This window comes from Panulirus ornatus, chromosome 10, assembly GCF_036320965.1.
Source record: "Panulirus ornatus isolate Po-2019 chromosome 10, ASM3632096v1, whole genome shotgun sequence".
NCBI classification, from domain to species: domain Eukaryota; kingdom Metazoa; phylum Arthropoda; class Malacostraca; order Decapoda; family Palinuridae; genus Panulirus; species Panulirus ornatus.
Window position 1 is genome coordinate 13,620,674 of NC_092233.1, and position 13,821 is coordinate 13,634,494.

Sequence of the window (13,821 nt, forward strand, 5' to 3'; positions counted from 1 at the left end):
TTCCTAATGCCTTCTTACATGTTTAGGTCCCATTAACTCAAAGCTTCTTTTACTCCATCCTTCTGCCTCCTTCTTGGTTTCTCTCCTTCTTGTTTCCTCCACTTAGGACATCCATACCCTCCTGATCAGCCTCTCCTTACTCATCCTTTCTATACTTCCAGACCATTTCAGCATACTCTATTCATTTCACTCATACATACTCTTCCTACTATCACACTGCTCTCTTACCCTGTCATTTCTTTTTCAAATAGTCCTCCTCTCATCCTTATTGCGTTCTAACTCCTGATTTTCATCACATCCACCCTTCTCTGAACTTTTGTTTTCACCTTAGGCCATGTTTTGCATCCATATAACACCACTGGGACTACTATGCCATCAAACTTATCTGTCTTTACCCTCACAGGTAGTGAACCTCTTTTCTGCATACTCATCTCAGTGCACCAAGGACCTTTTCCCTCTCCAACACTCTGGTTTACTTCAGCTCTCATAGTTCCATCTGCTGCCATATCCACTCCCAGGTATCCAAAACACTTCACATCATTCAGGCTCTCTTCATTTAAACTCGCACTTAAACCAGTCTGTCTCTTTCCATTTCTGAATCTAGTAACCATACTTTTATTTACATTGACTTAACTTTTCTTCTCATATATTTTAACACACACTTGTCTTATTCTCTTGATAAAAACTCTACGTTGCATTTAGTTGCTTTCCTCCCACACTATATATTCGTAACACCTTCCATGAAGCATCTCACTCATCCATATCATATGCTTTCCCCATGTCCATGAATACCTCATAGAAACTCTTCTGTTTCTGTATTGCCCCCACAATATCTTCAAAGCTGATTCACACATCCTTTGCCACTCCTAAAGCTCATTGTTCATCCATAGTCTGATGTTCTCTGCATACCACTACCCGCTCACCACTCTCCCATGCACCTCACCATCTACGTTCAACAATCTTATACCTTTGTAGTTAGAACATTCACTTTTATCCACTTTGGCTGTATATAATGGCACTGAAAAAGCATTCAGTCAATCCTTGTGCACCTCATCTTGAGCTTTACATATGCTGAAAATCTTAAATTAACCAATCAACAACACTGCCACACCTTTTCTTGAGATATTCAACTGTGATACCATCCACTTCAGCCACTTTGCCACACTTTATCTTATGCAAGGCTTTCCTTACTTCTTTTCACTTAAACACTTGCCATGACTCTCTTGCTTTGCATATCTCTATGTCCCAAACATCCCATATAATTCAACAGTTCTTCAAAATACTCATAAGATCTCTCTTCACATTGTCTTTTTCTGTTACCACAATTCCATCTGCTCCCTTCATGAAAGCTCATCTTTGTTCTCTTTTTCTCCACTTCTGACTATTCACTTATCTATCTATCTATTCTATCTATCTATCCATTCTATCTCTCTGTCTATATATCTGACACCCATTCCCACCAGGAACTCCCATCAAGGGATGGCCATGGCAAAAGAGTCTTCACTTATCCCTTCCTTGCATGCCTCCCTTGCATACACCATTCCACACATTCTTCCACTATTTCTCTCCCTCCAATATTCCTCCACCCTATTTGCCCATGTCGCAGGTGGCCTTGCACTCACACCAAGCCCTTTAATTGTACTATCATACACTTTCTTTGTAAACTCCCAGTCTTGCAGTCTTTCCACATGCCCAAACCACCTCAGAGTATTATGTTTCACCCATTCTACCTACTCAACAATTCACTCCCTTTGCATTCCTTGCCATATCACATCTCTCATACACCCTTTCATTTTGTTCTTCATTCCATCTGCTCACACCACATGCTCTTCTCAAATAGCTCATTTCCACAGCCTGGATTTTTGACCTCAGTGACTCATTCCATGTTTCGGCTGCATAGGTCTTGGTTGGGAGGACTGCCATCTGTAATTCTCTCTTCACTTTCATACTTACATCTTTACCCATCCTTATTATATTAAGGGACCCAATGTCTTTTCTACCCTGTACTGCTCACTCCCCTTATCTCTCCTTCTGTATCACCACACTTACCCAAGACAGCTCCGAGATACTTAAATTCTCTCACTTCCAGTCTTTTTCCCCCATTATCCTTGCACAGTTTAGTGCACTTTCTTCTTTCACGCTATATGGTTTTACAAAATCTATACCTTCACCCTGTTTCCTTTCAGATACTGTTGCTCTACTTTTACTTGCATTTACCTTCAATTGCCTACACGTACACACATCATAAAGCACACTTACAACCTTCTGCAATTCCTCTTCACTTTCAGCAAACAACACAGTATCCTCCACAAAGAGGCTTTCCACTAGCCCCCATATCTCACTGCCACACTCCACATCTACACCCCTTTTCCCTAGTTTTGCTTTCATCTCTCATCACTTCATCCATATATTTATATTAAAAAGCCACTGTGACATCACACAGCCCTGCCTCACATGTACATGTATCCCAAAACTTTTGCTCAGCTCTCCATCCACTCTTACACATTTGCTCCTTCATAGAAGGCTTTCACACCATCCAACAGTTATCCCCCTATACCATATATCCTTAACACATCACATAAAGCATTCCACTTGACACTCATATGCTTTCTCCATATCCATAAAAGCTGCTTACAAATTCTTACCTTTTGCTAAATACTTTTCCATGGTAATCTTTACCACAAAAATCCTACACTTTCCATACCTTTTGTAAAACCCTCTTGCTCTTTATTTATTCTGCATTCTATCACTTCCATCCCTCTGTCTGTTCATATTCTTGCATAATTTTTTCTTGTATACTTAACAGACTTATTTCTCTATTATTGTTACTTACATCCTTAGTACCTTTTTTTTCTTGAATTTAGGAACATCCTTAACACTTTTTTTTTTTAATATAGGAACATCCTTAGCACCTTTTCCTTTGAACATAGGAACAGCTTTAGCACCTTATCCTTTGAATAGAAGAATGATAATAGTTTTCACCCTATCCTTAGGCACAGCCTGCTGTTTCCATGCTAAATTTCATGTAAGATACATCCACTCCATTACTCTATCTCCTCCATACTTCAGCATTCCAGCCATAATTCCATCCACTCCAGGTGCTTTTCCTACCTTCAGCCTTATTATTGCCCTCTTAACCTTCTTTTTTGCTGTAGGCTCTTGCACTTGTAGGCAATCAATGATCAGGGAAGTATATTACTAGTACTACCTACATGGATATCAGGAGGGTTAGTGACATCTGCATAGTAAGCCAGCACTTTAGTGATTGTCAAGTTGCACTCCTCTGACCCAGGTAGCTGTGTTTTCTTTCTACGTTACTAACATGTGGACTACTGGTATTCTGTAACACTTAACACTTAAGTTACGCAGCTCATTCTTTGTAATTCTAGATTTTCCTGCACCTGCCCTTCCTCTTGGCAAAATGGTTGGAGCAGTAGATCGAAGTAGTAAGTAAGAACATTTCGGCAGGATTATTAGGTAGAAACATTTGGTAGAAGCAATAGGTAGGAGCATTAGATAGTAGTCATTAGGATTATTAGATAGGAACCTCTGTTAACACTGCTAGGCTTGCCCTCTGCCAGTGGCCTGTTGAGGGTGAGGCTTTAAAGGCTAAGAAGTGGCACTGGAGTTCTTTAGTTATGGAGACTCTGTTGCCATGGCCAACCCTTTGAAGGAGTTCCGGTTGGAACTGGCATTAGAGATATAAATAGATAGATAGACAGACTTTTATCCTCAACCTTCCTTCCTCCATACCCATGCATGTAATAACTGCTGCCTCTTCTTCTCCCACATTCATTAGTTCTTCAAAGTACTCTTCCTTTCACTTCCTTCTTTTGATTCAGCAACTCCACTTCCTTCTCTCTTCAACATTTCCACTCTTACATCCACCTCTCTCCTTTTTAACCTCCTCTGAGTATAGTTTCTTATTATCCTGAAACTTTCCACTTAACTTCCTTCCAAGATCTTCACTTTTTCTTTGCTTTCCTCTTTCGGCTTCTAAAATTCCGCTTACATATTTTGTATTCTTTCCTCCTCCTGGGCTGAACCTCCACTTGTACATTCCTATGGAGCAATGTCCCATGTGCTTTTTTCTTCTCTTTCACAGCATTTCTAATCTCTTCTGTCCACCATGTATTGACCTTTTTATTCCTGTATTTCACTACCTTGTAATCATCCACTGGTTCTACAACCTTTAATAGTATTTCTCTAAACATTTTAAATGCATTCACACATGACTACTTTCCTACATCCACTGCACTTCCATCTAAGCTTTCAGTTACCTTCCTCATGCTCTTCCTTGTATTTTTTCTGATTCATCTTCTCTTGCCAATACTTTTACTTCTCCATTCTTCCTTACACCATACCTCCAATTCTCTCTGATCATCATCCCCACAGCAAAATGGTCAGAGTCTCCAAAGAATCCTCTCATAACTCTAGCGTCTAGCACAACCTTTCTCAATTTTTCATCCACTGCCACATAGTCAGTCAAAGCCTTTTGCTTTTCTTTTCCATCATTCTTCATCCATGTATATCTGTTGATGATCACCTACCTCCAAAACATTTTCTTATTTTCCATGAAATTTGCTGATACTCTTCCTCCCAATCTCAGTTACCGTCTTTTTCACCACCATCTGCTGCTCTCTTTTGTACATCTAACTGCACTTGCACCCCATTGCTGCTCTTACACCTTCCTTTTCTCTTTCACTCACATCTTAACTTCCTTATCCCACCACTTACTACCCTTTCTAACAAGCCCACATCCTACCTTCTGCATGCCACACTCTTCTCTCATACATGCAATCACTGCTTCCCTAATTTATTTTTAGATCTGAAACTTGATGATAATGACTGTGTAAATGGTAGATTTACTTAATTTCTCCTTTAGAGACATCATCTGAGTTGACCACCACTGCTACATGCAGAAAAATCAAGACTGAAGGGATGGAACAAGTAAGTGTTCGTTCACCTGACCAGAAGGAATTTACAGTTGCCACCCCTCAGGAATTTGTGAGGAAGTTTGGAGGCAACAAAGTTGTTACAAGGGTATGTTTTGAAACTATTGTTAATTTTTTTCCAGGCTGATGGCTTTAATGTGATATTTATGCCAAAATCAAGTATATTTGGAATTGTTTTTGATTCTTATATGTAATGGGGTCATTGAAAATGTAATATTTAAAGGTATGGCTTTAGCTTGCTGTGCATTATAGATTTCCAGTTTTATTAATGCCATATTTGTTTCTCCCAGATTCTCATTGCAAACAATGGCATTGCTGCAGTCAAATGCATGCGAAGTATCCGAAAGTGGGCATATGAGGTGTTCAGAAATGATAGAGCCTTTCATTTCATTGGCATGGTTACACCAGAAGATCTTAAAGGTATGATTGAATATTTTGAAGATTTAATATTTCTCTAAAAGTATATGATAGTAAAGTTGTAATTCAGTGCTTTAAATGCTGCAGTCCCTTGTGCTGTAAAAATATTATGTCTAAACCTTTTCCATGAAATCTGTAAATCCATGAAGATATTAAAATTTTTCAGCGCTTTGTGTACAAATTCTTCAGACAAAGTCTCAGGATATCATTCAACAAATACTTTGTTTGTTAATACTTGCAAAATATTTTTTAGGTTATTATAGGAAAAATTATTTTCTCATTGATTCTAGGGTACATGGAGTCAATCAGACACATACAACAGGTATACAGTTTTTATATCCCACTTCTAAAGATTTGTAGTCAGGATGTTATATGTATGAGTAATTATTTGATCTGTGTGTAGAGGGACTTTTATGCTCATGGGGCCCTATTCTTGAACTCTGCTGTCATACAACTTTTTTTTTACAAGTTTCTTGCCTAATTTCGTAATGATTGGCCTTTGGTTGGTTTATTCTAGCATCTTTCAAAGAACTGTTCACTCTTGGCATCATCAAACTGGTTTAAAATGCCTATTGGTTGTGAGTAGGTCAATCATTACTCATCTTTCTTCCATGATGGAAAAATTTTTGGCCTCTAACCTCTCTCTGTGACTCATCTCTTCATTTTAATGCCATCTTATTTGCCCTCCTTTGAAATGTCTCTGTTAGTTCTCAGTGTTACTTCAAGTGCAGTCACTAACCTTGAGAAGTGTATACTAGTTTTTGCCTAATGTACAACTTGCAAGTATTTCCTTAGCCTTGTACTTTAATGCTATTTTGATTTTTGTCATTAGTTTGTCTCATATACATTACTATTATCTTAATGTGAGACTGGCAACAGGTCTGGGATGATGACTCCCAAGTCCCTCTCAGGCACAGATTTTTGTCAATTATCTGCTAGATGATATTCATATGGAGCCCTTCTTTCTTTGTGTCCTGTTGTCATTATTTTGCTTTTACTTAAGTTGAATTTCATCAGTGGAGTATCAGATGAACTTTATAGTTTGTTCAGTTCCTCTTGTTAGTTGATGCAGTCCTCCTCATATTTTGCCTTCATGACCTTGGTATCATTAAGAAATATATTCAGGTTGGTGTCCAATCCTTCTGGCAAGTCATTCTCATGGATCAAGAAGAGCAGTGGCCCCAGAACAGATCCTTGCAGCATGCTACTGGTGATTTCAGTCCATTTAATATTGTTTATGACAGTATTTTATGTTTCTTTTCACTCAGATAATAATTTCTCCATTGAAGGAGTCTCCCTTTTATTCGCTCCTGGAGATCAACCCTCTTCACCAGCCCTCTACATGGAACATATTCAAATGTAAATTGATTACAGGCCTCAGTGACCCCTAAACAGTATTTCAACCCAAAATTTGTATTCATGGAAAATAGTCTTGATACTAAGGTTTTGAAGATAATCTAATACCTTCCAAAAATTTCAAGAATTGTAGGGCACTTTTTAGCCAAAAAAAAAAACTTTTTCTTTTGAAATTATAACATAGTGAAACACTTCTATACTTAAAACATTGAAAATATCTCAAAATGCTTCCCCTAACCAACAAATACCCAATAGATATGAAGTAAATGATAATGTGCTGATAGTGTTTTTTAAAGCAAAAAGTGAGTCTTTTTTACAAGGCGATGGGAATGAATAAAGGCAGCAATTATGAATTATGTACATGTGTATATATGTATATGTCTGTGTATGTATATATGTGTATACCTTGAAATGTATTGGTATGTATATGTGCGTGTGTGGACATGTATGTATGTACATGTGTATGTGGGTGGGTTGGGCCATTCTTTCGTCGTGTGTCCTTGTGCTACCTCGCTAACATGGGAGACAGCGACAAAGTATGATAATAACAATAATAATGATTTTATTGTGGGCCTTAATGACTCCCAAACTACATTTCAAACTCGTATTCCTATTCATCATGAAAAATGGTACATATACTGAGGTAGTCAAGCAAATCTATTATTTTCAAAAAAAAAAAAAATGGTAATTGCTGATACGTAATTCAGGGTATTTTTTAGCCAAAAACTTTTCTCTTAAGATTGTTATATAACACAACACTTTTGTACTTGTTGTAATCTAGGAAATTATTGTTCAGTGCTTCCCCAAGCCAATAAATGTGAAGTGAATAATGACATATTATTTAGAAATGAATTTATTTCATTACAGGCCTTAATGACACTAAATGATATTTTAGCCCCAGATTTGTATTCAGCTTGGAAAATAGTCTTTATACTGAGGTTGTCAAGCATATATATTACTTTCCAAAAAATATCAATAATTGCTGGTAATAGCTCGGTATTTTCTAGCCCAAATAACTTTAAGATTGTAATATAGCAGTACAAAACACTTCTGTACGTGATATAATCATGGATATTGTATAATGCTTCCCCAAGCCAATTGTTATCCAATAAATACGAAGCGAATAATGACACTTTTTTATAGAAAAGTATTATTTCAATACAGCTTTGATAATTCTTTTATAGAAAATTATTCGTTTCATTACAACTTCGATAATCTATAATAATGATTTAGCCCCAGAGTCATATTCAGCTTGAAAAATAGTTCGCATACTGAGGTTGTCAAGCTCATCATTACCCTCAGAAAAATACCAATGATAGCAGGTAATATTTCAGGGTATTTTTAGCACAGAAAAGTTTTTCTTATGAAATTGTATTAAAACATAATGAAATGCTTCTATATTTGAAATAATCTTGGTAAATATTTCATAATGATTCCTTAGCTGAGAGATACCTAATAAATACCAAGCAAAGAATGAGCCAATCTTTTTACAAATTGATAAATACAAGCGAAAAATGAGACAATCTTTTCACAAACTAATCATTTTATTACAGACCGTAATGATTCTCAAACTGTATTTCAACCCCATATTCATATGCAGCATGAAAGACATTCTTTATGATGAGGTTGTCAAGGGTATTTTTAGCCCAGAAAACTTTTTCTTATGAAATTGTATTAGAACATCATGAAATGCTTCTGTATTTGAAATAATCTTGGTAAATATTTCATAATGATTCCTTAGCTGAGAGATATTTAATAAATACCAAGCAAAAAATGAGACAATCTTTTTACAAACTAATCTTTTCAATACAGACCGTAATGATTCTCAAACTGTATTTCAACCCCATATTCATATGCAGAATGAAAAATATTCTTTATAATGAGGTTCTCATGTAAATCTGTAACCCTCAAAATGTACCTATAATTGTAGAGTATTTTGTTTAGTTTAATGTAGTTTTGTTTAATGTATGTATGACTCATGGTGAGGTGCCTGAGGATTGGCAGAATGCGTGCATAGTGCCATTGTACAAAGGCAAAGGGGATAAGAGTGAGTGCTCAAATTACAGAGGTATAATTATATGGGAGGGTATTGATTGAGAGGATGAAGGCATGTACAGAGCATCAGATTGGGGAAGAGCAGTGTGGTTTCAGAAGTGGTAGAGGATGTGTGGATCAGGTGTTTGCTTTGAAGAATGTTTGTGAGAAATACTTAGAAAAGCAAATGGATTTGTATGTAGCATTTATGGATCTGGAGAAGGCATATGATAGAGTTGATAGAGATGCTCTGTGGAAGGTATTAAGAATATATGGTGTGGGAGGCAAGTTGTTAGAAGCAGTGAAAAGTTTTTATCGAGGATGTAAGGCATGTGTACGTGTAGGAAGAGAGGAAAGTGATTGGTTCTCAGTGAATGTAGGTTTGCGGCAGGGGTGTGTGATGTCTCCATGGTTGTTTAATTTGTTTATGGATGGGGTTGTTAGGGAGGTGAATGCAAGAGTTTTGGAAAGAGGGGCAAGTATGAAGTCTGTTGGGGATGAGAGAGCTTGGGAAGTGAGTCAGTTGTTGTTCGCTGATGATACAGCGCTGGTGGCTGATTCATGTGAGAAACTGCAGAAGCTGGTGACTGAGTTTGGTAAAGTGTGTGAAAGAAGAAAGTTAAGAGTAAATGTGAATAAGAGCAAGGTTATTAGGTACAGTAGGGTTGAGGGTCAAGTCAATTGGGAGGTGAGTTTGAATGGAGAAAAACTGGAGGAAGTGAAGTGTTTTAGATATCTGGGAGTGGATCTGGCAGCGGATGGAACCATGGAAGCGGAAGTGGATCATAGGGTGGGGGAGGGGGCGAAAATTCTGGGAGCCTTGAAGAATGTGTGGAAGTCGAGAACATTATCTCGGAAAGCAAAAATGGGTATGTTTGAAGGAATAGTGGTTCCAACAATGTTGTATGGTTGCAAGGCGTGGGCTATGGATAGAGTTGTGCGCTGGAGGATGGATGTGCTGGAAATGAGATGTTTGAGGACAATGTGTGGTGTGAGGTGGTTTGATCGAGTAAGTAACGTAAGGGTAAGAGAGATGTGTGGAAATAAAAAGAGCGTGGTTGAGAGAGCAGAAGAGGGTGTTTTGAAATGGTTGGGCACATGGAGAGAATGAGTGAGGAAAGATTGACCAAGAGGATATATGTGTCGGAGGTGGAGGGAACGAGGAGAAGAGGGAGACCAAATTGGAGGTGGAAAGATGGAGTGAAAAAGATTTTGTGTGATCGGGGCCTGAACATGCAGGAGGGTGAAAGGAGGGCAAGGAATAGAGTGAATTGGATCGATGTGGTATACCGGGGTTGACGTGCTGTCAGTGGATTGAATCAGGGCATGTGAAGCGTCTGGGGTAAACCATGGAAAGCTGTGTAGGTGTGTATATTTGCGTGTGTGGACGTATGTATATACATGTGTATGGGGGTGGGTTGGGCCATTTCTTTCGTCTGTTTCCTTGCGCTACCTTTTAAACGTGGGAGACAGCGACAAAGCAAAAAAAAAAAAAAAAAAAAATTTGTCTAGAAAAGTTTTTCATTTAAAATTGTAACTCAAGAAAATGCTTCTCTACATAATATAATCATGGAAAATAAGTGATGCTTCCCCAAGGCAATAAATACCAGATAAATATGACACGAAAAATGTCACATTTAGAAAAAAAAATGTGTTCATTTCATTACAAATCTTCATAACCCTAAATGATATTTATGCCATAGAGTCATATTCAGTACAAACAGTAGTCCTTATCTTAAGGTTGTCAAGCCAACCAATTACCCTCTGGAAAAACAAAAATTGCAGGTAGTAGTTTAGAGTATTTTTTAACTCAAAAAACTTTTACATTTGAAATAATCTTGGAAAGCATTTCAAAATGCTTCCCCAGCTGACAGATACCCAGTAAATGCCATGTGAAAATGACGCAATCCTTTTACAAAGTAATCATTTTATTATTGGCCTTAATGCCCTCCACATTATATTTCAACCCCATGTTCATATTCAGCCTGAAAAATATTCCTTATACTGAGGTTTTCAAGCATATCTATTACTTTTTGAAAAATACCAGTAATTGCAGGTAATAGTTCATGGTATTTTTTAGGCCAAAAAGCTTTTTCTTTTAAAATTGGAATATAGCTCGACAAAATGCTTCTGTGCTTAATATAATCATGGAAATTACTGTATAATGCTTCCTAAACCAATAAATACCCAATAAAAACAGATTGGGGAAGAGCAGTGTGGTTTCAGAAGTGGTAGAGGATGTGTGGATCAGGTGTTTGCTTTGAAGAATGTATGTGAGAAATACTTAGGAAAGCAAATGGATTTGTATGTAGCATTTATGGATCTGGAGAAGGCATATGATAGAGTTGATAGAGATGCTCTGTGGAAGGTATTAAGAATATATGGTGTGGGAGGCAAGTTGTTAGAAGCAGTGAAAAGCTTTTATCGAGGATGTAAGGCATGTGTACGTGTAGGAAGAGAGGAAAGTGATTGGTTCTCAGTGAATGTAGGTTTGCGGCAGGGGTGTGTGATGTCTCCATGGTTGTTTAATTTGTTTATGGATGGGGTTGTTAGGGAGGTGAATGCAAAAGTTTTGGAAAGAGGGGCAAGTATGAAGTCTGTTGTGGATGAGAGAGCTTGGGAAGTGAGTCAGTTGTTGTTCGCTGATGATACAGCGCTGGTGGCTGATTCATGTGAGAGACTGCAGAAGCTGGTGACTGAGTTTGGTAAAGTGTGTGAAAGAAGAAAGTTAAGAGTAAATGTGAATAAGAGCAAGGTTATTAGGTACAGTAGGGTTGAGGGTCAAGTCAATTGGGAGGTGAGTTTGAATGGAGAAAAACTGGAGGAAGTGAAGTGTTTTAGATATCTGGGAGTGGATCTGGCAGCGGATGGAACCATGGAAGCGGAAGTGGATCATAGGGTGGGGGAGGGGGCGAAAATTCTGGGAGCCTTGAAGAATGTGTGGAAGTTGAGAACATTATCTCGGAAAGCAAAAATGGGTATGTTTGAAGGAATAGTGGTTCCAACAATGTTGTATGGTTGCGAGGCGTGGGCTATGGATAGAGTTGTGCGCAGGAGGATGGATGTGCTGGAAATGAGATGTTTGAGGACAATGTGTGGTGTGAGGTGCTTTGATCGAGTAAGTAACGTAAGGGTAAGAGAGATGTGTGGAAATAAAAAGAGCGTGGTTGAGAGAGCAGAAGAGGGTGTTTTGAAATGGTTTGGGCACATGGAGAGAATGAGTGAGGAAAGATTGACCAAGAGGATATATGTGTCGGAGGTGGAGGGAACGAGGAGAAGTGGGAAACCAAATTGGAGGTGGAAAGATGGAGTGAAAAAGATTTTGTGTGATCGGGGCCTGAACATGCAGGAGGGTGAAAGGAGGGCAAGGAATAGAGTGAATTGGAGCGATGTGGTATACCGGGGTTGACGTGCTGTCAGTTGATTGAATCAAGGCATGTGAAGCGTCTGGGGTAAACCATGGAAAGCTGTGTATGTATGTATATTTGCGTGTGTGGACGTATGTATATACATGTGTATGGGGGTGGGTTGGGCCATTTCTTTCGTCTGTTTCCTTGCGGTACCTCGCAAACGCGGGAGACAGCGGCAAAAAAAAAAAAAAAATATTATTATTATTATTATTATTATTATTATTATTATTATTATTATTATTTTCATTTTTGTGCTTGACCGCCGTCTTCCGCATTAGTGAGGTAGTGGAAGGAAAAAGACAAGGAATGGCCCAACTTACCCACATACACATGTACATACATAAACACCCACTCACGCACATATAAATACATATACACATCATCGTATACATACAAAGATGTATACATATATACACAAGTATATATTCATACTTGCTGCCTTTGTCCATTCTCGTCACTACCCTACCACACACGAAATAGCATCTCCCCATTCATATATATTCATCTATTCATTTATTATACTTTGTCGCTGTCTCTTGCATTAGCGAGGTAGTGCAAGGAAACAGATGAAAGAATGGCCCAACCCACACACATGCACATGTATATACATATTGAAAGGATAAAAGAGATGTGTGGTAATAAAAAGATTGTGGTTGAGAGAGCAGAAGAGGGTGTATTAAAATGGTAGTTATGGAGAAACGGGCAAGTATGCAGTCTGTTGGGGATGAGAGAGCTTGGGAAGTGTCAGTTGTTGTTCACTTATGATGCAGCGGAGGTGGCTGATTGGGTGAGAAACTGCAGAAGTTGGTGACTGAGTTTGGTAAAGTGTGTGAAAGAAGGAAGCTGAGAGTAATTGTGAATAAGAGCAAGGTTATTAGATACAGTATGGTTGAGGGGCAAGTTAATTGGGAGGTAAGTTTGAATGGAGAAAAACTGCTGGAAGTGAAGTGGATTTGGCAGCGGATAGAACCATGGAAGCAGAAATGAATCACAGGGTGTGGGAGAGGGTGAAGGTACTGGGAGCGTTGAATAATGCGTGGAAGGCGAGAACATTATCTCGGAAAGCAAAAATGGGTATGTTTAAAGGAATAGTGGTTCCAACAATGTTGTATGGTTGCGAGGCGTGGGCTATGGATAGAGTTGTGCGCAGGAGGATGGATGTGCTGGAAATGAGATGTTTGAGGACAATGTGTGGTGTGAGGTGGTTTGATCGAGTGAGTAACGTAAGGGTAAGAGAGATGTGTGGAAATAAAAAGAGCGTGGTTGAGAGAGCAGAAGAGGGTGTTTTGAAGTGGTTTGGGCACATGGAGAGAATGAGTGAGGAAAGATTGACCAAGAGGATATATGTGTCGGAGGTGGAGGGAACGAGGAGAAGAGGGAGACCAAATTGGAGGTGGAAAGATGGAGTGAAAAAGATTTTGTGTGATCGGGGCCTGAACATGCAGGAGGGTGAAAGGAGGGCAAGGAATAGAGTGAATTGGAGCGATGTGGTATACCGGGGTTGACGTGCTGTCAGTGGATTGAATCAAGGCATGTGAAGCGTCTGGGGTAAACCATGGAAAGCTGTGTAGGTATGTATATTTGCGTGTGTGGACATATGTATATACATGTGTATGGGGGTGGGTTGGGCCATTTCTTTCGTCTGTTTC

At 38.7% G+C, this 13,821-nt stretch overlaps 1 protein-coding gene across 7 annotated transcripts in view; it reads left to right on the plus strand.

The window, feature by feature from the left end:
* The window catches only part of ACC (acetyl-CoA carboxylase), a 333,790-nt gene that overhangs the window by 22,594 nt on the left and 297,375 nt on the right, over window positions 1–13,821 (plus strand). For all 7 annotated transcript variants that reach the window (XM_071665546.1, XM_071665545.1, XM_071665542.1 and 4 more), the window contains 2 exons: window positions 4,886–5,043; window positions 5,246–5,375. In XM_071665546.1, the coding sequence (XP_071521647.1) occupies window positions 4,942–5,043; window positions 5,246–5,375 (232 nt within the window). In that variant the 5' untranslated portion in view covers window positions 4,886–4,941. The remainder of the gene's footprint in view (window positions 1–4,885; window positions 5,044–5,245; window positions 5,376–13,821) is intronic.